This window comes from Suricata suricatta, chromosome 4, assembly GCF_006229205.1.
Source record: "Suricata suricatta isolate VVHF042 chromosome 4, meerkat_22Aug2017_6uvM2_HiC, whole genome shotgun sequence".
NCBI lineage: Eukaryota > Metazoa > Chordata > Mammalia > Carnivora > Herpestidae > Suricata > Suricata suricatta.
Window position 1 is genome coordinate 152,353,561 of NC_043703.1, and position 24,782 is coordinate 152,378,342.

At 40.1% G+C, this 24,782-nt stretch overlaps 1 protein-coding gene across 2 annotated transcripts in view; it reads left to right on the forward strand.

Annotated features, from left to right (window-relative positions):
* The window catches only part of SMC6 (structural maintenance of chromosomes 6), a 74,410-nt gene that overhangs the window by 30,413 nt on the left and 19,215 nt on the right, over positions 1–24,782 (forward strand). For both annotated transcript variants that reach the window (XM_029938263.1, XM_029938264.1), the window contains 10 exons: positions 4,007–4,153; positions 4,418–4,506; positions 4,687–4,851; positions 5,249–5,427; positions 6,464–6,668; positions 9,919–10,033; positions 11,681–11,841; positions 17,137–17,272; positions 18,506–18,586; positions 19,653–19,823. In XM_029938263.1, coding sequence (XP_029794123.1) covers positions 4,007–4,153; positions 4,418–4,506; positions 4,687–4,851; positions 5,249–5,427; positions 6,464–6,668; positions 9,919–10,033; positions 11,681–11,841; positions 17,137–17,272; positions 18,506–18,586; positions 19,653–19,823 — 1,449 coding nt within the window. The remainder of the gene's footprint in view (positions 1–4,006; positions 4,154–4,417; positions 4,507–4,686; positions 4,852–5,248; positions 5,428–6,463; positions 6,669–9,918; positions 10,034–11,680; positions 11,842–17,136; positions 17,273–18,505; positions 18,587–19,652; positions 19,824–24,782) is intronic.

A 24,782-nucleotide genomic window follows, 5' to 3' on the forward strand; every position in this document is an offset into this window, starting at 1 on the left:
CGCTGGAACTACGCACTGTAGGCCACTCTAATGAGTCCGATCTCCTTATGCTGTGGTTCAGCCAAGTTGTATTTTCCAGGCCCGCCTCGGTTCAAAGTTCTAGTCCATGCACTTTTATGCTACCACAGATGAGATGTACTTGCTTTGGTGGCTGACTTCTTAGGGGAGGGATCAGTTTGTCTTGGCTCAGGCAGGGATTTCGGCTGCCCCTGCCTGAGGCGAGGTGCGCAGGGGGAGGTGAAGTGCATGCCATCACAGACACAACTGCAGATTCCCAACCCCCAGCCGGGATCGCGATAGCGTTGGGGGAGGAATGAGTTTCTCTCGGCGCCAGCTGGAATTCGCAGCTGCTGCCCGAGGCAGGGGCGCTGCCGGAAATGAGCTGGGAGCTCCTGCAGCCTGAGTGTGGCCCAGGCCTCCACCGCCGCCAACTCCCTGCTGGGATCGCGTAGGGGTGGGGGCTATTTTTTCCCTGTTGGCACCCAGGATTCGGGATTTGCGTGGCCAATGCTGGGGGTGAGATGCGCTGTGGAAATGAGGTGCGTGCTCCCACTCTCAAAACTGAGGTCAAAGTGAGTGCCCCTCTGACTCCCCGCCGAGATGGCGCAGGGCTGGAAACTCTTCTTTCCCTTGCGCCACCCAGGTTCGGGATTTGGACCACCCAGCAGTTATGTATGGAGTGAGAGTTTCTCTCTCCAAGCACGGGTCCAAGCGCGGTTAAACGTTCTTTATCTTTTCCCCAGAGACAGTACTATGAGCGTGTTCAGTTTCTCTGTCTCTTCCCTTTGTCTCTTGGGTTCCGCGCGTTTGCCCAGTGTTGGGCTGGGGCGCCCACCTCCCCTGCCCGTCTCAGGCTGGCCTGTTTTCTAATCTCGCACTCACTCACTCAGGTATCTTTGAAGTTGTCTTCTTTCTGGAGTCCGTATTTTCTCCTTCCGCTCATGCAGATGAGAGTAATGTCTTTCTCAATTCGATAGTTGGGGCAGAGGAAGTTTACAGAACTCCCTTCCTCTCCGCCATCTTGGCTTTTCCTCCATGATCTCTTTTTTTTAAATGATAAGGGACCAAGGTAGACATTAAGACTAATATCTCTCCTTTATAATCTGAATCAATAACCCTGGTATGAACTAGAACTCCCTTAGAAGTAAGACTGGACCTCCCTAAGAGAAGTCTGGTAGTCCCTCTGGCAGCAGCCCAAAAAGATTGGTAGGAAATTTTATGGGCTCTAGAGGGTAACAATATGAAGTCCATAGGACTGGGAATATTTAAGCAGCACTTCCTTGGGTTGCATGTAGCAATTTTAAAATGTTGAGGCAGCTGGAAATGTTGGGAATTGAGGAGAGGGAGCCCTCTTTTGGGGCTGAGGGCTTGCCCCAAGGTACATTATTTTTATGTTTTCGAAGGAAATTTTCCTTTTTGTTTAGCTTTGGTATGGGCTGGTTGCCCACAATTAAAACATTGTCCTTTGAATTTTGTATTATTAAAAGCTGCTATGGCTTGTGCCAGCAAGTCTGCCTTGTAGGTTTCTGTTCCAACCCCTTGACGTTATTTGATATAATCAGTTATGGTACCTTTGCCTTTAAGTGGCGTGATCACCTTTTTACAATCAGCACTGGCATTTTTGAATGCTAGTAGTTGTAAGAGAGTATCTGCTGCCTCAACATTCTTAATTTGCCATTTAACAGCCTCCTGTAATCTAGCAATAAAATCAGTCTAAGGCTCTTTGGAGCCTTGGATTATTCTGTGAAAGGAGGCGTTGGCTGAGCTCTTAGATTGTATTTTTCCCCAAGCTCTTAGACAGCATTGTCTTAGTTGTCCAACTGGTTGGTCATTCATTTGTACTTGGTACTCTTGCCCAGGCACCAAACCCCATAAGTTGATCTAAGTGTATGGGGATGTTGTTAGCCCTTTTAAGGGTTGCAGCTGTTTCAGCATGGTCCTGCCACCAGTTCTGAATTGTAAAAACTCACTAGGAGGCAAGACAGTTCCTGCCAACAAAGACCAGTCAGTAGGTATAAGACGATTGCCTTCCTCCACGCCTTGAATAATGCCATGCATGAACGGTGAATTATCACCATAATTTTGTACTGCCTGTTTAAGTTCTTTCCATATTTTAAATGGAAAAGGCTAATGAATAGTCTCAAATATACCATCAGGGTGTTTAGGATCCTGATGGGGAGCAATACGCTCTCGAATAGTGACTGGAAATGTAAAATGAAAGGCATCTAAATCCCCATTTCATTATGCCTCTATTAGTCCCTTCTGTATGGGGGATAGGATGGGCGCCCTCTGTTTCTCATAAAAAGGTGGAGCTGACAGCTTTGACACAGTAAAAAATGTTTCCGTTTTGTCTGCCTGTAATGGTGGAGGAGGAGGAGATTCCTCATCTTTAATTTCTTTTAGTGTAAGTTTATTTATATCCATACTTTCGGGAACTGCCTCTTCTGGGCCGTCCTTTTCTACATTAGTGTCAGATTCATCATCGGTATCAGACTCAGGTGTCTGCAAGGACTCCGGAATGGAGCCAGTAAGCGACCAAGTAGACCACATTGTAATTGGAATAGGTTTTCCTTTTGCATGCAGTGTGTTAAACTCATGTCCCACCTTTTCCCACGTCTGGAGATGTAAATTCCCTAATGAATTTAGAAATGTTCTCCAGTGACCTTTAAAAGCTCTAAAAGTTTGTCCTCGCTGACTTTTGCTCCACCCGCCTTCAGGAGCTGTCTTAAACATGTGTAAGGGCGATACTGGTCTGTGCTCTCAGTGGTACCTGTGCCCTGTGGTGAGTACCCGCCTCTCACTAGCGGGAGAAGGCACGGCCATGCAGAAAACCACTTCGGGGCTTCTGTTCTCGCTTCAGGTCCCTGTTTGGGGGCCACTTGCCACCTTCCATAACGGCGCATGGGAGAAGAAGGAGGCACAAACAAGTCAGCTGTAAGAGAAAGGGAGCAGGGGATGGCAACTCAGAGAGACTGTCACCCCGAACACTTTCTGGAAAAAGTGTGCTGATCCCTGATCTAAATAGTTCTCTTATTTGTCCCTTCTAATCCATTCCTTTAGTCAGTGTCCCAGTTTGGTTTCTCTGTTTTTTTTGCTTCGGAATATTAACTCCTTACTGACATTCTTATAATTTCACCCAGCATATGCTTCCAGAATGATTTATCTTACAGATTTGGTCATGTCCCCTCTCCCTGTTGTCTGGAGGGGTAAGTTGTAAGCTGATCATTAGTGAATTCAGGACTCTTTGACCACTGGGCTCAGCTCCCACCACTACCCTCTCAGTTTAAGCCTCAAATATTTTCATTTCCCAGAGTAGGATTAGTGCCTTTTTACGTGCTTTTTCATCTGCTTCTTAACACCTTTTCCCCAACTTTTCTCCAGGTAGATTTTGATTAATCTTTCAAGTTTCAACTCAAATGTTACTTCTGCTTTGGAGGCATTCTTGACTTTTTCTGGCAGACCGCTAGGTTCTCTCTGTGCTTCCACAGTTATAAATAGATAGAGCCTACTTAAGCTTTATTGCGTCCAAACTATGATCAATTTCCACGTCTGTTCTGCTAAATTGTGTCTCTCTCCCATTAATTGTGTTACCTGAAGGCCATTGTTACTGTATTTTTGTATCTCCAGAAGGTAGCATATTTGTTGGATAATGAAACGTGGAATTAAAATTATATTTTAGGAGGTGCCTGGGTGGCTCAGTTGGTTGAGCATCCAACTCTTGATTTTGACTCTGATCCTCAAATCAAGCCCAGTGTTGAGCGACACGCTGAGCGTGGAGCCCACGTTAGATCTCTCTCCCTTTTATTCTCCCTTCCTCTCACCACTCTCTCTCTAAAGAAAAATTATATTTTAGCATTTTATATAATTATGTATGCTTACTTGATGTCTTGAGATTAGTCAGTGAAACTAAATTTATTGTTGGATGTGAACCATATATAACTTAAAATTTTTTTATATTTATTGAAGAAAAATAAAATACTCCCCGAACAATGTTATTTTCTTAAAGGTTAGACTTAATGAAGCAGAAAAAAAATACAAAGATATTCAAGATAAACTAGAAAAGATTAGTCAAGAGACAAATGCACGGGCACCAGAGTGTTTGGCACTGAAAACAGATGTTACTGCTAAGAAAAGGACCTATAATGAAGCTGAGGTGAGAGAATTTTCCAACCTGGAATATTAAATACTATGTATCAAATACAAATACTGTTCACTTACTTTTAACGAGAAGGGTTTTATAAATGAGTAGTATCTGAGTTGCTTACAGATTTTAAAAAATGTAATGTGGCCACTTACGTACTTTGTTTTAAAGATATATTTCTGCATGTTTTGGCTTCTGATTTGAAGATTTGGCAAAAGTGGGTTTGAAAAGGATATATGTATATTTTTTATTTTATCAAAATGTGTCTTTTGTTAGGTTTTATATAACCGTTCTCTAAATGAGCATAGAGCGTTAAGGAAAGATGATGAGCAGCTTTGCAAAAGAATTGAAGAACTAAAGAGAAGGTAGGATGATGACTTTGCATTGCACACATTTCCCTCATTTTGTAATACAGTGACCTTCGTGACATGGAATATTATAGCTTCCATAGTATTTCTAAAGGAATTTTATTACAGTGCTTTGTGGTTTTTTAAATGTTCAGTTTTTCATTTTAACATTTTCCATTTTGGGTTATTTACTGTTAGTGCTGATCAATCTTTGGAACCTGAACGTTTGGAAAGGCAAAAAAAGATAACTTGGTTGAAAGAGAGAGTAAAGGCCTTGCAGGATCAGGAAAGTTCAATCAGTCAAGAGATCGAACAGTTTCAGCAAGCCATAGAAAAGGACAAAGAAGAACGGGTCAGAATTAAGTAAGTTTCAACATCCTTAGGATGATTTTTTTTTTAATTACTGGAAAACCATGTGGTTTGGTATTCATATGAAAAGAGAAAACATGTTTTGTTGTGGCTGTTGATCTTGTACTGAATAAGGTATCCTTTAAAATTACTTTTCCTAGATTTTTCTAACATTTGCAGCCCTGAACAGTTTCTGGGATTCCTAGTCCTCATCCCTGTGGCAACTTTGTGTGTGTGTGTGAGGACTTTCGACAGTTTTTCTTCAGTAACACAGTCATTTTCAAATAAATCTGCCTTTAGTCTTTAGGGTAGCTGGGTCACTCACTGGTATGCAGGTATAAGGGGGAAAGGCTGGGTATTTCTGTATCATTGTATCACGGTTTTCTTCTGTTTTTCTGCTTTTATTTTGTAGGCGAGAAGAATTAGACTTGAAACATACATTGAGCTATAATCAGAGACAACTGAAAGAACTGAAAGATAGTAAAACTGATCGACTGAAAAGATTTGGGCCTCATGTTCCAGCTCTTCTTGAAGCAATAGATGACGCCTACAGACGTGGCCATTTTACCTGCAAACCCGTGGGCCCTTTAGGTAATTGTCACCTTCGGTCAAGATCATTAGAAATAAGGTTTTATTTTCAGGAAAGGGCCTATTGAATCTAGTTTTAAAAATGTTATCAGAGAGCTATGTAGTTTTATGTGGATTTTAATTTTAATATATTTTAAGAAATAATGATAAAAATCACATTAAACTTTATAATTTTCCTTTGTATCTTTAAAGCATAAAATAACCAAAAGCAAGAGAAAAAAACTATAGAGTTGAATAATCTGATTCTGGTTTTTTTTCCCTGAATGAATGAATAAATGAATTAACTAATGTGGATATAATTGATTAGTTGAAAAATCCAGTGACATCAAGATCTAACCAGAACTCTAACCACATGAGTTTTGCATAACTTTTATAAAATGACTTATTTTAGTTTTTTTTTAGGATTGTTTCTAAGTCCTTTTTCAACTGGAAAACCTGGGTTTATTTAATTATCCCCATATATAAAGAAAATTAAAAATATATACATATCTTCTGAATTCTCCTGAGAAATGATCTCTAATTCTGTAACATCAGTAGGGGAAAATGATGCTGTAAAGATAAATATATTTTGTTGCTAAATAGGTTTGCTGTGTAAGTGTGGCATTACACGCTGTGTTATGGTGATGCCTCTTCATGTAAATAGTATACACGTCTGTACCAGGATCTGTTTCAGTGGATGAGGCATCTTCTGTTTTTAAATCCCAATGTTAATCAGTTTTACAGAAAATAATAAAGGATCTATAAACCTTGTGGTGTCATTCAGAGGCTGGATTAGTATCTACTTACATAGAAAAGCCTCTGCTGATGTACATTAGAGTGATTGGGACAGTTTTTCAAAGGATTTGATGGGCTGTCTCCCTAGTATATCCAACGGGTATGTGGAGGATTCCCGTTTAGTTAACAGAAGGTCTGTAATGTCATCTAAGCTGCTTTATGTGAAAATATTCTAAAGTCATTTATATACTGCTATATAAAGATAGTTACGTTAATATTTCAAAGTAAGGATTTATGGGCCTTTTAATAATTTTCTCACTTTCAGGAGCTTGCATTCATCTTCGGGACCCTGAACTTGCATTGGCTATCGAATCTTGCTTGAAGGGGCTTCTGCAGGCTTATTGTTGCCATAACCATGCTGACGAAAGAGTCCTTCAGGCACTGATGGAGAAGTTTTACCCACAAGGGACCTCACGGCCGCAGATAATAGTTTCTGAGTTTCGGAATGAGATGTACGATGTAAGACGCCGGTAAGGCATCACTAGTTAGTGTGCTGTTTCTGGAACTGCATAATTGTGTCCAAGATCAGAAAGGATTAGAAAAATTTTATGGCCGCCAAATCTATAGTGCTGACTTGGGAAATTCCATCAAGTCGCTCCTCCAGTTTCAGCCTAGGCCCTGGAGATACAGAGATAGAGAAGACAGGCTCCCTGCCCTTGAGCTCCCTGCGCGAGGTCTGCTGTGGGAGTCAGAACAGGGGAAGGGATGCTGTGTGGCCTAGAAACTATGCTGAGGGAAGTGGCACAGACGTAAGCAAATCAAGGGGCTTGTGGGGGCGTACCAGCAAAGAGCTTTGGGGCTCAGCACTCACGGCTCAACTCCCAAGGTGCTTTGCAGACTCCACAAAGAACCCTGGTGGTTTTCTTTGATGACCGTAACAAATCTCAGGGCCCCAGTACCCAGACTGGCCTCTTTGCTAACTGCTGACTAGCTACTCAGGTTACTTTTAAATATAATACATACTTTCTAATTTAATCTTCAGCTTTGATAAAATTGTATCACAAAGGGCAGATGTAGTTCAGAGGAGAAAGTAATTACAGGTTAGAAGTTAGGAGGTAGGTTAGGGAAGAAATTCAAGAAATGGGGACAAGAGATCAGTCTCCTGAACTGATGAGTTTGTCAAGTGACAGACAAGGATTAATTGCCTTGTAGGCAAATAAAATTCTATGTGCAAAGCCTATGGTGGCACATCATCATAAATTATTGCAAAAAAAAATAGCATGTGCATTATGGATAGGAAGGAAAGATTAAAAGTGTTATTTGGGACAAAACCAGTAAAACCTATTACTTGAATGTAAGAAAACAAAAGAATTGAGGGTGCCAGCTAGGTCTCTGGCTGGAGTGAGTGAGTCCCTAGCAGACATGTGGTTTAGGAGAAGTATAAGGAAAAAGTGGATTTGTCAGAAGAAGCTAAGTGCTGTTGCGGAACTGTCCACTTGGAGCTTTTAGGCTAGAAATAAGGATTTGGGGATTAGAGGTAAAGTGTTTTCTCAGTCTGCAGGAAAATCTGACTCTATGTTAGTTTCTAGCATTAATTCCTGATTCCTAAGACCTGATAAAAGTGAAATTTCCGGTGTGTGCTACCAGACAACATTGCTTATGGCAAAAATCTACCCCTGACAGGTTAGCTGCATCTGAAACGGGTGAACTCTGAACACCTGGTGGTATGCCTGCGTGGTGACTCTCATAATTGGGCATTTCCCTACAGGGACCTTGGGGACTGCCCCTGGGAGACAGCTATGAGGGATTGACTTTTGTGAGGAATAGCCTCTGGCACCAGCACTGTCCTTTGAGGACCAGGAGTCCTGAACTGCTGGGGTGGCCCCGTGAGCTGCTGCCAGGACCGCCATGAGTAGGAGAGCCTGGGGCTCCCTGCTGGCACGCTGCGGTTCCCTGGGGTTCCCAGGGGTCATGGGTCCAGTGTCTTGGCAGCACGTCACATTCTGGGAGGCTGCACACATTTGTGCAGCCTGAGGTCACTTCTCGGAAGTAGGTGGATCCATGTGCTGAGAACACGGGCCTCACGAGTTGGGTCAGTTTGGGAGAGTGAGAGAGCAAGCTGAACCACAGTCCACGCAGGACTCACCCACCTGTGGCAGCCGCAGGCCTCCTGACCTCTTAATAGGTTTGAGCAGAGAGAGTGTACTGTTGGGTTAATAATAGTACGTTAGGAGTTTCTGGAGCGGGTAGGTGTTGCAGAAGAAGAGGGAAGCGGTTGAGAAAGTGCTGCCGGGAGGGTAGTTCATGACTGGCCACGGGGCTTTGGCTGGAGAGGGAAGCAGGGAGGCCTGGGAGAAACCCTCAGGTGCACCACGTAAGGGTGGAGAGCGGGGTGGACACGCGTGGTCAGCAGGAAGGCCGGAGCTCGTGGTAACGGGAAGTGAGAGCAATGGAGTGGCTCCAGAATGTGACAGAGTCTGTTTGCCTTTCAGAGAAGCTTGGGAGTATGTTGAAGTTCAGGTTGGTGGAGTACTAGAGAAAGTTGGATGTTATTGTAGGTGTTGACAGAGTATTGGCAAGTTGGGTACATGTGATAAATATTCTCTCAACTTTAGCCGGTTTACAGACATTTTGGAGGATGATTTTCTTGCGAAGAACTTTATCAGTATAAACACTAAATTTTAAAATTGGCATGTAATTTCAATGTTGAAAAGAACAGTGAAACACCATTGGAATGTTGTAATGAATATGGCATATTAAGCTCACATTAGAGAACCTCGAGAGAGGTTCCCTGGGAAAGTGTATCATTTCCCAGGAGACACAGGGAGTAGTTTCCTGTCCCTTGGGGATGGCCTTGTTCCCTCTTTTCCGAGGAAATAGACGCCACGGAACTGCTCAGCACGCTAACCACCCACAACCTGGTCTGCGTCTGTGTCTTCTCCCGCCCGACAGAAGAGATGCTCTCTCTCTAACGCTCTTTATTCCCCTTACGCTCTGAACTGCATGCTTCTTCCCTGATGTGTGAACCATTTCTTTTATTTCAACTCTCTTCCTGAACCTGAAATGTTCCTACTCCATTATCTTCTCTCCCCTTTAAACGTCCAAGGCCAGCAGTTTGCCTCCCCTATCTTAAGAGCAAATTCATTGGGACACCTGGGGTGGCTGGTTGAGCATCTGAATCTTGATCTTGGCTCAGTCATGATCTCAGAGCTCACAGGGTCAAGTCCCATGTAGGGCTCTGCACTGACAGTGCTGGCTCTCTCTCCGCCCCTCCCCCCTACTTGCACACTCTCTCAAAATAAATAAATTTAAAGACCAAAAAAAAACTCCTTTAAAGGGAAAGAGTAATATTGTCAATTCATATAGTTATGAGGATTTAAGTAAGCTAATATATATAATATTCTTAGAATGCCTAGCATATAATATGTTTGCTATTTAAATAAAATAAACCTATTACAGATGTCCTCAAATGTTATCAGATGTTTTCCATTGTTATCTAAAGTCACACATTAAAAAGACATACATATAAGGGGTGCCTGGGTAGCTCAGTCCATTGAGTCCAACTCTTGATTACGGCCCCAGCCGTGACATCAGGGTCCTGGGATGGAGTCCTGCGTCTTAGGGCTCTGTGCTGGGCGTGGAGCCTGCTTAGGGCTCTCTCTGCCTCTTCCTCTGCCCTTCCCCCACGCACATCCTCGTGCACTCGCTCTCTTTCAGAAAAACATATCTGTATAAAAGTAAAGTTTGGTAAGTTGATATTTACATGTTTTTGTCTCCTAGAGCTGCTTATCATCCAGACTTTCCAACAGTCCTGACTGCTTTAGAAATAGATAACGCAGTTGTTGCAAATAGCCTGATTGACATGAGAGGCATAGAGACTGTGCTTCTGATCAAAGTAAGATAAGATGCTTGCTGGATTTTGTATTATTTTTAAATTTCCAGAACTGAAATTGATTATATAAATTCCTATTCCCCTTTTCTCTTATGGAGTTATAAGATGTTTTACCATTGTGCTTTTACCTCATAAGGAACTATAGAATACTATAGAACTGGTTGGTTTGTACGTTTTCTACCCGAGGGAACTTTTGGCTATTCCTCAGTAAATCATTTCACAAGTACATATTATTTTGGTAAATGATGCTCTAATTTTGCTTTTATTTCTTCCTTTCTTGATTGGTTGCCAAATCTGTTTTTTTTTTACTCTTACAGATAAGTATGTTATTATTCTATTCTTTAAAAAAGTAGTCTACTTGATATTTTATGAGTTCTTTTTCTTAAAACTTTGAAAGGATCATAAAATAAGTCTGTATTTTTCATTTATTATGTATTTTTATGTACCTCTTGGATTGAATAACCATACTATGTTTCATCTATTGGCATAAGTTTGCTGAGAAGGAACAAGGAAATTCAAAACAGAGATCTAACCAAAACAAACATGGTAGAGTTTGTTTTTCTCATTAATGGAAATGGAAAAGTAATGGTATCAGTAATTTAAAGGTAAATACAGTATACATGTTGCAAGGTAATATTGTAATTTTTTGAGAGCTTAGGTCACTCATAGTTGAGAAGGATATTTGAGGGGCGCCTGCATGGCTCAACTGGTTAAGCATCCAACTCTTGGTTTCCACTCAAGTCATGATCTCGTGGTTTCGTGAGTTAAAACCCCATATGGGACTCGGGGCTGGCAGTGAGGAGCCTGCTTACGATTCTCTCTCTCTTCCTCTTTTTCTGCCCCTTGCCCGCCCACGTTGTTTCTGTCTCTCTCAAAATAAATAAATAACTTTAAAAAAAAAGGATACTTGAAAGAAAATAATGAAGTCCTCTTGTCTGTCCCTGGAGGTTGGCTAGGCCTCCGTTAAGCCTAATCCCTATTTTACTTCTCTCTAGGGCTTAAATGTTTCCAGGCTTTCCATATGTAATTCAGTATACCAATCTTTTATTGTAATTTGCTGTTCACTCATAACTTTCCATACTGTAAAAGTCATTTAGAAAAGAATGAGATTTGTATGAGCCGATCTAAAATGAATATTTCCAATGGAAATGTACTTAAAATAGTTTTTAATTTTAAATGGATTAGAACTTAAGTCAGTTTGTCATAAAGCATTGTTTACTGTGGTGGATTTTTTTTAATGTTTGTTTATTTTTGAGAGATAAGAGAGAGCAGGCATGTTCGAGAAGGGGAGGGGCAGAGACAGAGGCGGACAGGGAATCTGAAGCAGGCTCCACCATGTCAGCATGAAGCCTGACATGGAGCTCGAACTCATGAACCCTGAGATCGTGACCTGAGCTGAAGTTAGACGCTCAACTGACTGAGTCACCCAGGTGCCCCTATTATGGTGTCCTAAAGACTCTTAGTAGTTTTAATTCTTTGAATCTTGAGAGTTGTTTTTGAAAAATTCTTTTTTTTTAATTTTCTGGAATGATTTTACTTATGTTTAAATAAAAATACTTGAATCTTATAATAATGATAGGTAACATTTTAAAATTGTGCATTAGAAAGGCTATGGCATAACTTCAAAAATGTATTTCTCCCTCTATTTAGAATAATTCTGTAGCTCGTGCAGTAATGCAGTCTCAAAAGCCACCCAAGAATTGTAGAGAAGCGTTTACTGCTGATGGTGATCAAGTCTTTGCAGGACGTTACTATTCGTCTGAATATACAAGACCTAAATTCCTAAGTAAAGATGTGGATTCTGAGATAAGGTTAGTGTCAGTGCAAGCTTTACTGTGGTATTCCGACTGCTACCTCTGGGGTGTGCTTCCTTTCATATTACCCACGCAGCTGTTATTTCAGTGAAGGATTGTGAATAATCTTTTCGGGCTTCCAAGATCATTTAGCTGGATGTAGAATTCTAGGTTGATGGTTGTTTCCAATCAGCACTTTGACAACAGTATTCTGGGCACAAAACACAGGTTCTGTTCCTTTAACCAGCTGGTCTGCACATCGTTTACTTCCTGTCTGCATGGGGATAGGAACGGAACCCAGAGTGTCCATCAGCTACACCACTGATCTGTCGGTCAGCTCTGACTCTGCTCAGTGAGTGTGTAGGTGTGCTGGGTTACATTCTGGCTCAAGTTCCCTGGTCCATCTCTTACTGTATTTTGAGTTGCACTGTCCTAAAAGGATCAGTTGGCAGAATTAGTACATAGGTCTAGGAAAATAGAGCTGCCAGAGGAGACTAAGTGAGAAGTTGAACGAAGAGCTAGTAAGTGTATTTAATGAGACGCACAAGCATGCAGAAGAGATTTTTAGTACCAAAAAGCTATGATTTTCCAACCAAACTAATACAGTTGATGAATTGATGGGTTGGAACCGAATTAGTGACCTGGAAAACCTTTAGTAGAAGAATTTAAAACCTAAGTAAAATAAATATCTAAGAAAATTGAGTAGAAGTGAAAGTATTCTAAGTGATTTATGTATGTAGGGGAAATAAGAGTTTTGTCAAAATAGATCTCTTGTTTTCAAATAATATTAGTCACTTTTATGTCATTATGAGAGCAGCATAAAGAAAAATAGCTATAATGTATATTAGAGCATTTGGTAAAACTTCTTACTTAGGAACAGAAAAGTTGGATGACCAGCAGCTGGGGGTCACAGCACTAGGCACACATTTTGTATGGACACCGAGTCTTTCTGATAAGATAGGTGTGTGAATATGCCTGTGTGAAAGTGACCTGGAAAGCGGTAAGTTTTTGTCCATTGTGCCATGATATTTAAATCAAGCCTTCCTGATTCTTCATTGGGTAGGGCTAAATTCTATGGTATTCAACAGACACAAGTGTAAATATGTAAAAATACCATAGTGATGTTACTCTGTATGGCTCACCCTTTCCTTTCAACAAAAATTGCCTCATGCATGTATGTCCCAAGTGTTAAAACAAAACAAAAAACAGTATGGCATTTTTGGAAAAGATCTTAAGTATACCTCAGCAGCGAATTGAGATCTCTGAATCCAACAGTTTATTTTTTTTATTTTTTGTTGATTCCAACATTTTAGTAATAAAGGTTTCAAGTTGATATTTGGCTTCATTTTTTTAGCTAATGGTATTTGTGTTAATGTGTGGTGGACACGTCTTGATTTAAGTCAGGTGAACTGGTTTCCCACATTGATAAACTTTATTGATTGTAAATAGACAAAGTTCTAGGTATTATATTTATTTAAGTAAGTCAGACAGAGAAAGACAAATACTGTTCGATTCCGTTTATATGTGAAATCTAAAAAAACAAGCAAACAAAATAAAACAAACAGATGCATAGACACGAACAATCTGGGGGTTGAGCAGTCTCTGCAGAGGGAAGAGTGTTGGGTGAAATAGAGGAAGGAGATTAAAAGGTACAGGCTTCCAGTGGGAAAATAAGTCATAAGATGTAATGTATAGTATATTAATATTAATATTTTAATATTTTAACAAGTTGGTAACAGATGGCTGCTAGATTTATTGTGTAGGTCACTTTATAATGTGAATCACTTTGTGGTACACCTGAAGCTAATGTAATATTGTATGTAAACTACACCTCAATTTAAAAAAAGAGAGAGAGAACAGCTAATAGCTTTAAAAAGGCCAGGCTTTAAAAAAGAAAGGCCAGAAAGAGAATATAGCAAGTTCTAATGATATTTAGATGACTTATGTGTCATCTGTTTTGACCTGGACCAGTATGATATTTGGAAGTTTAAAAAAATTTATTAGTGCTTTATAAATACAGAAAAGTATAAATTGGGAAACAAAAGTAGCTCATAATCCTGTTTTTCTACAGTCTTTATTGGCATTTTAAATAATAATTATAAGAGGGGCCCTTGGGTGGCTCAGTCGATTGAGTGTCTGACTCTTGATTTCAACTCAGGTCGTGATCCGTGGGTGGTGGGATCCAGCCCAGTGCTCAGCAGAGAGTCTGCTTAGGATTCTCTTTCTGTCTCTCTCTCCCTCTCCCCTCGCGCCATTCATGTGTGTGCTCACTCTCAAAAATATAAAGATAGAGATAGATAGATACATACATAGAAGGAGTATATGCATATGGTGAGAAAGTCCAAGTGGTGCAGGAAAGCATACAAAGTAAGACCGTTTTCCTCTCTCTTTAAGGTGACAGTTCAGCACTTTCTTATATGTGTTTTCTTACATGTGTTTCCAAAACAGTTTGAATCCTTGTACAGTGACTTAAATTAGACAAAATTCACATACTATAAAATTCACTCTATTTTAAAGCATACAATTTAGATGTTTATTATATTCATAAGGCTGTGCAGCCATCACTGTTAGCTAATTCCTGAACATTCTCATCACACCTGAAGGATAACCCATATCCATGAGCCATTACTTCCCCAATCCGAACCCCTGGGAACCACTACCCACTTTTGGGTTTGTCTTTACGGATTAGTCTGTTCTGGATGTTTCGTATAAATGGAAACATGCACTATGCAACTTCTTGTATTTGCCTTCTTCCTCTGAAGTGTAAGCTATGAGTGAGTATGCATAGGGTTTCTGTACCTTGCTTTTTTCTACTCAGTCTTAAATCGTGGCAGTCTTTGCACGTCAGCACATTTAAAACTCCCACTTGGTAGTGCTCCAGGAGGTAACCAGTTCCCTGTTGATGGACATGGGAATTGTTTGCCCTTTTCTCTTGTAACAGTGCTGCCGTGAGAACTGACACACGTGGACCTTGGCATAGTTTTGAAAGTGTATGGCTTAAGTTCTTCATAGTGGAAATGCCAAGTAAAAGGACATGTGAATTTTTAAATTATTTAATAGCTGTTGCCAAATGACTGTAATTGATACATTACTATACAAGTAATGCTTTGATTTTAAATATTTAATAATATTAAGCAATACTAATATTTTTAATATAATAAATGAGCTTTAATAGTTATTAAAATAGGTAAACTAGCATTTTCATTTTATTTTTATATACGTTGACCATTTAATAGTGATTGCTAGATGACTCCAGAAAGATTCCCCAGCTTCCCATCATATTAGGACTGTATGAAGCGTGCTTCTGTATACCCTCGTCAGCGAATCACTGACAGATTCCTGTTGGTGAAAAACGGTTCTGGAATTTAAGTGAAGAGATTATAGTTTATTTCACAATTTCATAATGAACAGAGTGGCTTCTTAATCAGAGAAAGGGTTTTAAGTTGTAAGTATAGGGACTGACTTTGTCTGACTATCCCGTGTGGTTTCCCATGATGAAAGGACCAAGTCAGGTGCACAAGAAATGTGGAAGTTAACTCTTGGGATAATTCCGTGGCGGTGACTGCTTACGTACAAGATCATTAAAAAATGTGTCTGTAGGTCTTTCAATTTTCAAAGTACGTAACAGTTTAAATATAATTTTTCGAAGTGTGTTTCTCAAATTTATTCTTTTCCTTTGTTCTTCAAAATAGATACTGCATGAGTACTTACTATGCCAGGCCCTGGTCAAGGCACAAGACACAGCACAAAATAAAGCACAAAAATGCCCCATCCTGGAGCTTAACAGTAGGAAGGGGGAGTAGACGAGATGAACACTGACTAGGTCACGGGGCTGTGGAGACCATTGCAGCGGAGTGGGCGCTGGGGCCCGAGGAGTGTCCTCCGTGGCCCCGGCGCGTGTGCACCCCACACAACCATGTGCACACACGCTCACACGTTCTGTTAGGCAGCACGGCTTCTTGCTCCGTGGGAAAATTTAAGGAAAACTAAGGAGGAGCACTATATAAAAGTGTGTAACAGAACTCGGCCTGCCCGGCAAACAGAAGTTGTGTGATTTAGCAGTTTTGTTTATATAAATTATGTTGATTGCTTAAGTTAATCCTAAATATTCAGGAAATTGTGTAATAGAGTATTGTCTGTGCTTATTATTTCATCAATTTTTATTTTTGGTTTAGGCGCTAGGTTTCAGAGTTTACTTGGTAAATATATTGTTTTTAGCAAAGTTACTGTTAATAAAGGTCTAGATTTATATGTGATAAAACAGATAATTCTTAGAAATCTCAAGAAGCCATGTTAAGATTTTGCATCTGACCCCTTTTTACCAGAAATACCATAATTATTTCTCTCCTTTCCTCATTTTTGTCACCCATTCCACTAACACTTATTAAGTCTTTTTCTAATTTTGAGGATTATGGCAAGGTAGCATAGTTAGAATATTTCATCGAATTTAAGCTGCTTTATTATTAAAAAAGAAAAAGTGTTGTTACTTCAACCATGGAATGGAAGGTGACTTCAGAGCTGCTGAAGTGTGGGAAACCTACGCATGTCACTGAAGTATGGCAGGCGCTCTCAGAGAGACCAGTGTCCACCTGCGAAGGTGGCTCTCTCCCACCAGGCACGCGATATGGGGAGATAGGTGCTTGGGGTCAGGGAGGCAGGAAGAGGTGACCTCTGAAGGCAGTGACTGCTGTCACAGACACCCTTTATGGCTTTGGCATCGGCTTGCTTTTCCCTCCACCCTTTTCACTGTCCTCTCTGCATCCCTCTCGCTCCCGCACATTCAGAGCATTTCTCCACCAGCAGTAAAGGCTGAACGGTCAGGTTTATGTTTCGCTGCCCTGCGCGTCCGTACTGTCCTGCTGTCTTCTCTCCTCGGTGGTCCAACTGAGGAAGACTTCAGAGAAGACAGTTCCCAGACTTGCCCCTACGTTCCCATAGTTCTGTGATATAGTGTCCTGTTCGCATTTTATCCTTACAGCTTATTTCCTGACTTTTTTCCTTTTTGTCTGATTCCTTCATGTCCTAATTCTGTTTCCACGTCTGCCTGTCACTGTGCATGATGTGTGCCACACAAATCATGTCAAAAATATTTCTTAATGAAATAAGTGAAATATGACTCTAGTTTAGATGTCTTTTGAAATCTCTATATTTTCATGTTATTAATAACTTGGTGGGAATATAGAACTGGTTTAACTGGATAGAGTTTTGCAAATAAACTCTCACAACTAAAATAAGCTCTTTCTTGTAAAGATCGAAAGTATTTGTAATATTCAGAAACAGATTGAAGGTGGTTTTTTCCTCTCCCCTGTCTAGCGATTTGGAGAATGAAGTTGAAAATGAGAAGGCTCAGATACTGAACCTTCAGCAACATCTGTCTGCCCTTGAAAAGGATATTAAACGCAATGAAGAATTTCTTAGAAGGCGCCAAATGCATTATAGAGAGTTAAAGGTAAGAAAAAAAGATGTCCTTTTGTTTTGCTCAACTTATTTTTAAGAGCCTACTGTGTATTTAGTTAGGGGAGCAGTTTGCACACTTTTTGGCCTCAAGCCCCTTTACAGTCTTAAAAGAGCTTTCATTTATGTGGGTTTTATCTAATTATTAAAAATCAAAACAAACTTTAAGATATTTATTGGTTCATATAAGAAAACCTCATTATAGGGCACCTGGGTGGCTCAGTTGGTCAAGGGTCTGACTCGTTTTGGCTCAGGTCATGATCTCACGGTTTGTGAGTTTGAGCCGTGTGTTGGGGTCTCTGGTGACAGTGCAGAGCATGCTTGGGATTCTTGGCCCACTCACCCCCACCTTCCACCCCCGACTCTTTCGGATCTTCCCACACATTCTTACTCTCTCTCTTTCAAAATAAATAAACTTAAAAAAAACTCATTATGTGTTAACAAAAATAACGTTTTTATGGAAAATAATTACATTTTTCTGAAACCAAACCTAGTGAGAAAATGGACATTTTAATATTTTTGTAAATCTCCAATATCTGGCTTAATGAAAACCCAACTGAATCGTCACATCAGCTTCTGCCGTCAGTCACCTGCAGTAATTACCCATCCTACAGTTGAAACCTCCTGCACACTTGTGAGAAAATGGTAATAAAAAGGGTGAATAATGTAGTGTTTTTGTGAAAATAGTTTTGACCCATGGCCCCGTGAAAGAATCTCAAGCAGCAGGGGTGCCTGGGCTGTTGTCTGGGTTAAAGTAATCTTGCCAGAACCTCCGTCTGGTGCTTCAGAGACGCGTTCCCTCAGCAGAGTCCACCTCGTCATCCTTTGAGTGCTGAGGCAGAGCGTTCTCTCCTTCGTCCGTGGGACTGGATTAGCGATAAGGATGATCGTGACCGACTTTATCCACAACTTGTTCATAGTATTGTTCGTCCAATACTAATGTGTCTCTTTCATTAGCTACGAAATCCTCTCTAACAAAAGCAGAGTAAGAACTTTGTGGATTAATGCATCCTTTCTGGAAGGCATTTGTTATATACATATATATTTGTTTATCTTTATTTTTTTGTCTTTATTTTTATCTATTTGTCTATTTAACTTATCTCTACACCCAACGTGGGGCTCGAACTCACAGCCCTGTGATTTAGAGTCACGTGATCTAGCAGCTGAGCCAGCCAGGTGCCTGTTTCATTTATTTTATGTTACTAAAATCGAAATACTTTTCTTTCAGGTAAAAATAACAGAAAGTACTTCTGAAATTCGCGAGCTTGAGAATATAGAAGAACACCAGTCTGTAGATATTGCAACGTTGGTAAGATCCTTTTCCTTGATTTACATGTAATGTTAAAACAAAAGTCATTTAGGTTAATAATAACATCTACTCTCAGCTTTTTTTAAACCCTTTTAATTGATGCTACCTTTTGTAATCACTATCTTTGTTGCAAATAAGGTCAACCCTACCTGGCTTGTAGCCTTCGAGTTCCTTAATGTTTAAAGGTGTAACTTGCATGTATGACCATTGATTTGGTCTTCTGCTACATGTAATAAAACTATCAAAGCTTGAACGGCCTGCTTCTAAACAGTGGCCTTTCAAACCAGACTGCCTAACATAGTTTTGTTCAGAGTTCATCAGTGTTAATACCAGCTGTAGTTGGTCTCTTCATTGTTGACGTCTTTTCCCCCTAAGAAATTGGTTCTCATTTTCATCTATCACACATTTGTTAGTCTTTTGTTTTTTTCAGACAGCTGTTTATGGCATTCAGCTTAGCTTGTCTGAGTTACAGTAAGCAGTGCTTAGATAAATTACAGTCTTGTTAAAATGAATCAATGTTTATTGAATGTCCACTGTGCACCAGGCACCATATTAAGTGCTGGGGGATACGACAGTGAACCAGACAGATAAAGGTCTGGCACTGATGCAGCTTTACGCTAACGAGAATTTATTTGTCTTCATTTTTTATTAGCGATCTAATTCCCCATTTTTTATTTTTCTGCTTTCATTCCTTAGATTTCTTAAAGGTATGGACTGTGTCTTATTTATTTTTGTTCACTCAGCATCTAACATATTGTCTGGTTATGATAAATAGGCATACACATTGCATTTTGAAAGAAAAAGTAACTAGATAAAATCAGTCTTCTTTTTGATTATGACCTGAAGCACAGTGTAGTTTAACTTGTGTCCCATATGTCAGTCTTTCTTACTGTTGAATCATTTCCTACTTCCTGATTTACCGCTAAGGGTATGAAAATATTCTAGTGCTCTTTGTATTTGTCTTTCACTGGATTGCCTGGAGCCTGTGGTTTCTCTTCTCTCAGAATCATTTGTTTCGTAACTTAAGTATTTTCATTAACTCTTTATGTTCTGTAAATGTGACCAGGAGGATGAAGCTCAAGAAAATAAAATCAAAATGAAAATGGTTGAGAAAAATATGGAACAGCAAAAAGAAAATATGGAACATCTTAAAAATCTGAAAATAGAAGCAGAAAACAAGTACGATGCGATTAAGCAGAAAATTAATCAGCTGTCAGACCTAGCAGAGCCACTGAAGGTATGTTATGTCACCCCGTTGTTACATGTGTATTTTATGTTTCAGCCGTGTATCCACGGTGTCCTTGCTAGGCATTGCCCTAACAGAATTTATGGCTAAATGTAAATGTAACCAAGTAAAATGGAGTATAAACCAAATTTTCATCAGTAGGTCAAATATAATTAAACACTTCTGTTCATGTCTTTAGGAAAATAGATTGCAAAAAGTTTCTGTTTCTCCTAGAAGATTACAGCTTTTGTTTCCTCTTCATTTTGATTTTTTTTCTTCTTTTTATAGAACCAGAAGCAGGGATATCTTGTCCATCCATTCTGTTTCTGTGCTCACCTACTCTTGTCTCTCCTGGCTTTCCTTCATTAATTCAAGGATTAGTTTTATAAAATTATAGATTAGATATAAAAGCCAGCTTGAAATAAAATGCTACTGAATTCTTGCTTATTGACATGTCTCTATTGTGTTCTAGGCTGAATTAAATTGGCCTTTTTTTTTTTTACTTTTTTTTTTAATGTTTTACTTATTCTTAAGAGAGAGACAGAGCCTGAGTGGGTGAGGGGCAGAGCAAGAGAGGGACACAGAATCTGAAGCAGGCTCCAGGCGTGGACAGCTCAGAGCTCAGACGTGGGGCTCAAACCCACAAGCTGTGAGATCATGACCTGAACTGAAGTCGAATGCTTAACCAGCTGAGCCTCCCAGGCACCCCTTAACATTTTTTTTTAAACACATGCTTTTTGAAACCATATTTAGAGAAATAAAATTATTTAACAATTAAATAGTATATGTTTCCAGTGTTTATTAGCTTAGTTACCAATAGATTATTATCATTATCACTTTTATGAATAGCTCAATTATCCTCAGAACTTTAAATGTTATTTGTAAGTAAGACTCTTGAGAAGAAGGAAGACTGTATTTTAAGAGTCTGAGGCAGCTCGGGTGCCTGGGTGGGTCAGCTGATTAAGTGTCCAACTCTTGGTTTCTGTGCAGGTCATGATCTCACAAACCATGAGCTGATGGCACAGAGCCTACTTGGGATTCTTTCCCTCTCTGCTCCTTTCCTGTTCGTGCTCTCTCTCCCTCTCTTTCTCTCTCTCTCTCAAAATAAATAAGCTTAAAAAAAGAAAGTCTGAAGGGGTTATGCTGTTGATACATACAACTCTAACACACTCCCTTTTTCTGGCAGGAAATTTACCCCCTTGGAATCAAAATAGATTTAGATATTTTAATAGTTTCAAAGAATTGTGCATGTAACTTTAACTCTACTTGTCTCCACTGAAAATTTTAGAAGAGCTCAGAGTGGGGAGGATAGTAACGGAGGCGCAGGATTCTCTGCCCAGAAGCTCCCTGTGCCTGGCGGCCTCTCTGGAGTTGCTGCTGGGAACTGGGGTCCTGCTGCCTCTGGAACCCCGGGCGGTGTAGCTCCTTTCTGTTTGCAATACAAATAAAACATGAGAAAACAGATGGCTACGTTAACTGCGAAGAATATAACATTTAAATATTAAAATTGTGAGGAAGAAAAATATTAAAGATAATATTGAGAAAAATAATTAAGAAAGCATTTGCTGCATACAGGAAATTTAAAAAAAAGGCAAAAAGATAAAAGCAACAAAATTAGTTTGTTTTTTTATTTACAAAATTAGTTTTTAAAAGAAGACAGTAAGAAGAAATAAGAAAAATATGAAAATCATCAAGAATTGAGTAGGTAGAATTCAGAATTCAGGAATGAGAGCAGTGAAGTTACAGCAAAGGTAAGAGTAAAAAGATTTTAAATGGGTAAAGGGATTGAACAGGGTGATTTAAAAATCAAAATGATGAACTGTGGTAATATAGAAGAAGAAAGATTACACCTAAATTATTCATCCCAGACAACTTAAAATTCAAAACAAGAAATGGTGAGGAGTAAGCTGCGTTCTGTTCTTGTAGGAATCTCTAGGCCGAGGCAGCTCCCGGGCTGGGGAGTCTGACTAAGTGTAGGAGCAGAAAATAGGGGCAGAAGGCAATAAAGATTCTTGATTGCAGCTCTTTGCCTTGGCTGCAAATACCCGAAAGCCAGGAGGTGAGTCCTTCCGTGAACTTGCATGCATTCGGCTGGTAGCCAAGAGGCTGTTCCCCCTCAGTCTCCTGTCGCCCTAGCCGTCAACAGCAGGACCAACAGGACATGGCTAACAAAATAATTTGATTCCTGAGACACTGCCATCCTGATGGATTAGCAGCTTCGAAGTGTCATCTGTTTGCTTGTAGGACAGTTGTTCATGTTGTTTCTGGGGTGGTGAGGGGTAAAGTACTCTGTTTAGATATATAGTCCTTGAAATTTTGGTAAAAGGAATATTTTTCTCACTTTAAATAGTCTGTTTTGATTTATCCTGCACATTTAATGCTTTAGTTTTTGTTACAAGTTAAATTTGTCAGACAAGGAGTGTGACCCACATCAAACTTACAAAGATAGATGGTCTGCATTATTAGCTTAGGAAGGCTCTCAGTTTCTGATACAGAGAATTTATTTGGATCAAGGGTGACTGTGCTTTTCACAATTCTAAGGTAGGGGCGCCTGGGTGGCTCAGTCAGTTGAGCGTCCAACTTCAGCTCAGGTCATGATCTCATGGTTCGTGGGTTCGAGTCCCACATCGGGCTCTGTGCTGACAGCTAGCTCAGAGCCTGGAGCCTGCTTCAGATTCTGTACCTCCCTCTCTCTCTGACCCTCCCCTGCTCGTGCTCTCTCTGTCTCTCAAAAAAAAAACAAAAAAAAACATTAAAAAAAATGCCAAGGTAAGGGGCACCTGGGTGGCTCAGTTGGTTGAGCGTCTGACATTGACTCAGGTCATGATCACAGTTCATGAGTTTGAGCCCCATATAGGCTCGTTGCTCTTAACACAGAGCCTCCTTCACATCTTCTGGCTCACCCCCCCCCGACCCTCCCCCAGTCATGCTCTTTCTCTCAAAAATAAATAAAACACTAAAAAAAAATTCCAGGGCTCCTGGATGGCTTAGTCGGTTAAGGGTCCCACTTCGGCTCAGGTCACTTTGATCTCACAGTTTGTGAGTTTGAGTCCCGTGATGGACTCTGGCTGACATCTTAGAAACTGAAGCCTGCTTTGGATTCTGTCTCCCGCTCTCTCTTCTCCTCCCCTACTCACACACACTCTCTCTCAAAAATAAACATTAAAAAAATTTTTTTTAATGTTTTATTTATTTTTGAGAGCAAGAGAGACAGCATTAGCAAGGGAGGGTCAGAGAGAGAGGGGAGGGTCAGAGAGAAGGGGGAGACACAGAATCTGAAGACGGTCTCCAGGATCTGAGCCAGCTGTCAGCACAGAGCCTGACACAGGGCTCAAACCTGTAAACTGCAAGATCATGACCTGAGCCGAAGCCAGACGCTCAACCAACTGAGCCACGCCGGCGCCTCTCAAAAATAAACATTTAAGAAAACAAAAAAATTAAAAGAATATTTCATACGTTTTTAAAACTTCATAATTAATTTAGATTTATATGAAACAAGTTGTGGTAATAATGCTGTAGCAATCTATCCAATGTTGCTGAATAAAACTGGTCACTTAGACATCCAGGAAATAACGTGTTTGGAGGAGTATGTTCCTCCTACCACCCTAGCTTATTTTTAAAAGGCTGTAACTTCTTAAAGGTTAGAAATGCTGTAGGTTTAAGGCTACATCAGACTTCAGTTTTAGACCTAATCACCCTCTAGTCTTCATCTAACCAAGGATGAATGTTAAATAGCTATTCATGTCTCTTGATCTTTATGTCATCAATAAGATGAAATGAAATAAAATACTCTCTTGCATCCTTTTGAGTTTTAACTGTGATGGTACCCAGTACATAAGTTTATTAAGTACATAAAGAGAAGTCAAACAGTTATGATAAATGTGGAGAAAGGGATACTATCATCATATGAATTTCTTTTCATCCCATTTTACAAGTTAAGCGTGTACCTTTCTACAGTTGCCAGGAGGGAAGATAAACCAGCTCAAACATGGCCTCATAGAGAGAGTTTTTTTGGATCAAGGATGACTTTGCTTTTAAAATTTCCAAGATAAGGGGCACCAGGGTGGCTCAGTTGGTTGAGTATCTGGCTTTGGCTCGGGTCATGATCTCGCAGTTCATGAGTTCGAGTCCCACATCAGTCTTGTTGCTCTCAGCACAGAGCCTGCTTCAGCTCTTCTGTCCCCCTCTTTCTCTGTCCCTCCCCCACTTGTGCTTTCTCTCTCAAAAATAAAAATTAAAAAAAATTCCAGGGCGCCTGGGTGGCTCAGTCTGTTAAGTGGCTGACTTCAGCTTAGGTCACTTTGATCTCATGATCACTTTACCCCTCTGACTCCCTGAAGCAAATGTGGGGACTATTTAATTTGAAAGTTTTTACTGGAAATGATCAGAAAACAACTTTCAACCATCCTTTTCATAAGTTACTCTATTTTCTAATTGTAATGTCTCCTACATAAATTGTACCCATTTAAAAAATTCTGTTTGAAGTAAAGGGATAGCTTATCTCCAGCTATTAAACTAAGCTTGGCAAACCCTTCACGATCAGAGTTATTTTCCTTTTTATAAATGATTAGATTCTGTTTGCCAAAATTTTAGTGAAGATTTTAAGGTTTTACTTAAATCCTAGTTAACGCTCAGTGTGATAATATTTTCAGGTGTACGGTATAGTGACTCAATACTTCCATGTAACACCTGGTGCTCATCCTGACCAGTGTGCCCCTGAATCCCCATCACCCCTGTAACCCATGCCCCCACCCACCGCCCTCCCTCTTGATAACTGAAAGTTCGTTCTCTGTAATTCAGAGTCTGTTTCTTGATTTGCCTCTTCTCTCCCCTGCCTTTGCTTGTTTGTTTCTTAAATTCCGTATATGAGTAAAATTATATGGTATTTGTATTTCTCTGACTTATTTCACTTAGCATAATACTGTCTAGCTCCCTCCTTCATGTCATTGCAAATAGCAGGATTTCATTCTT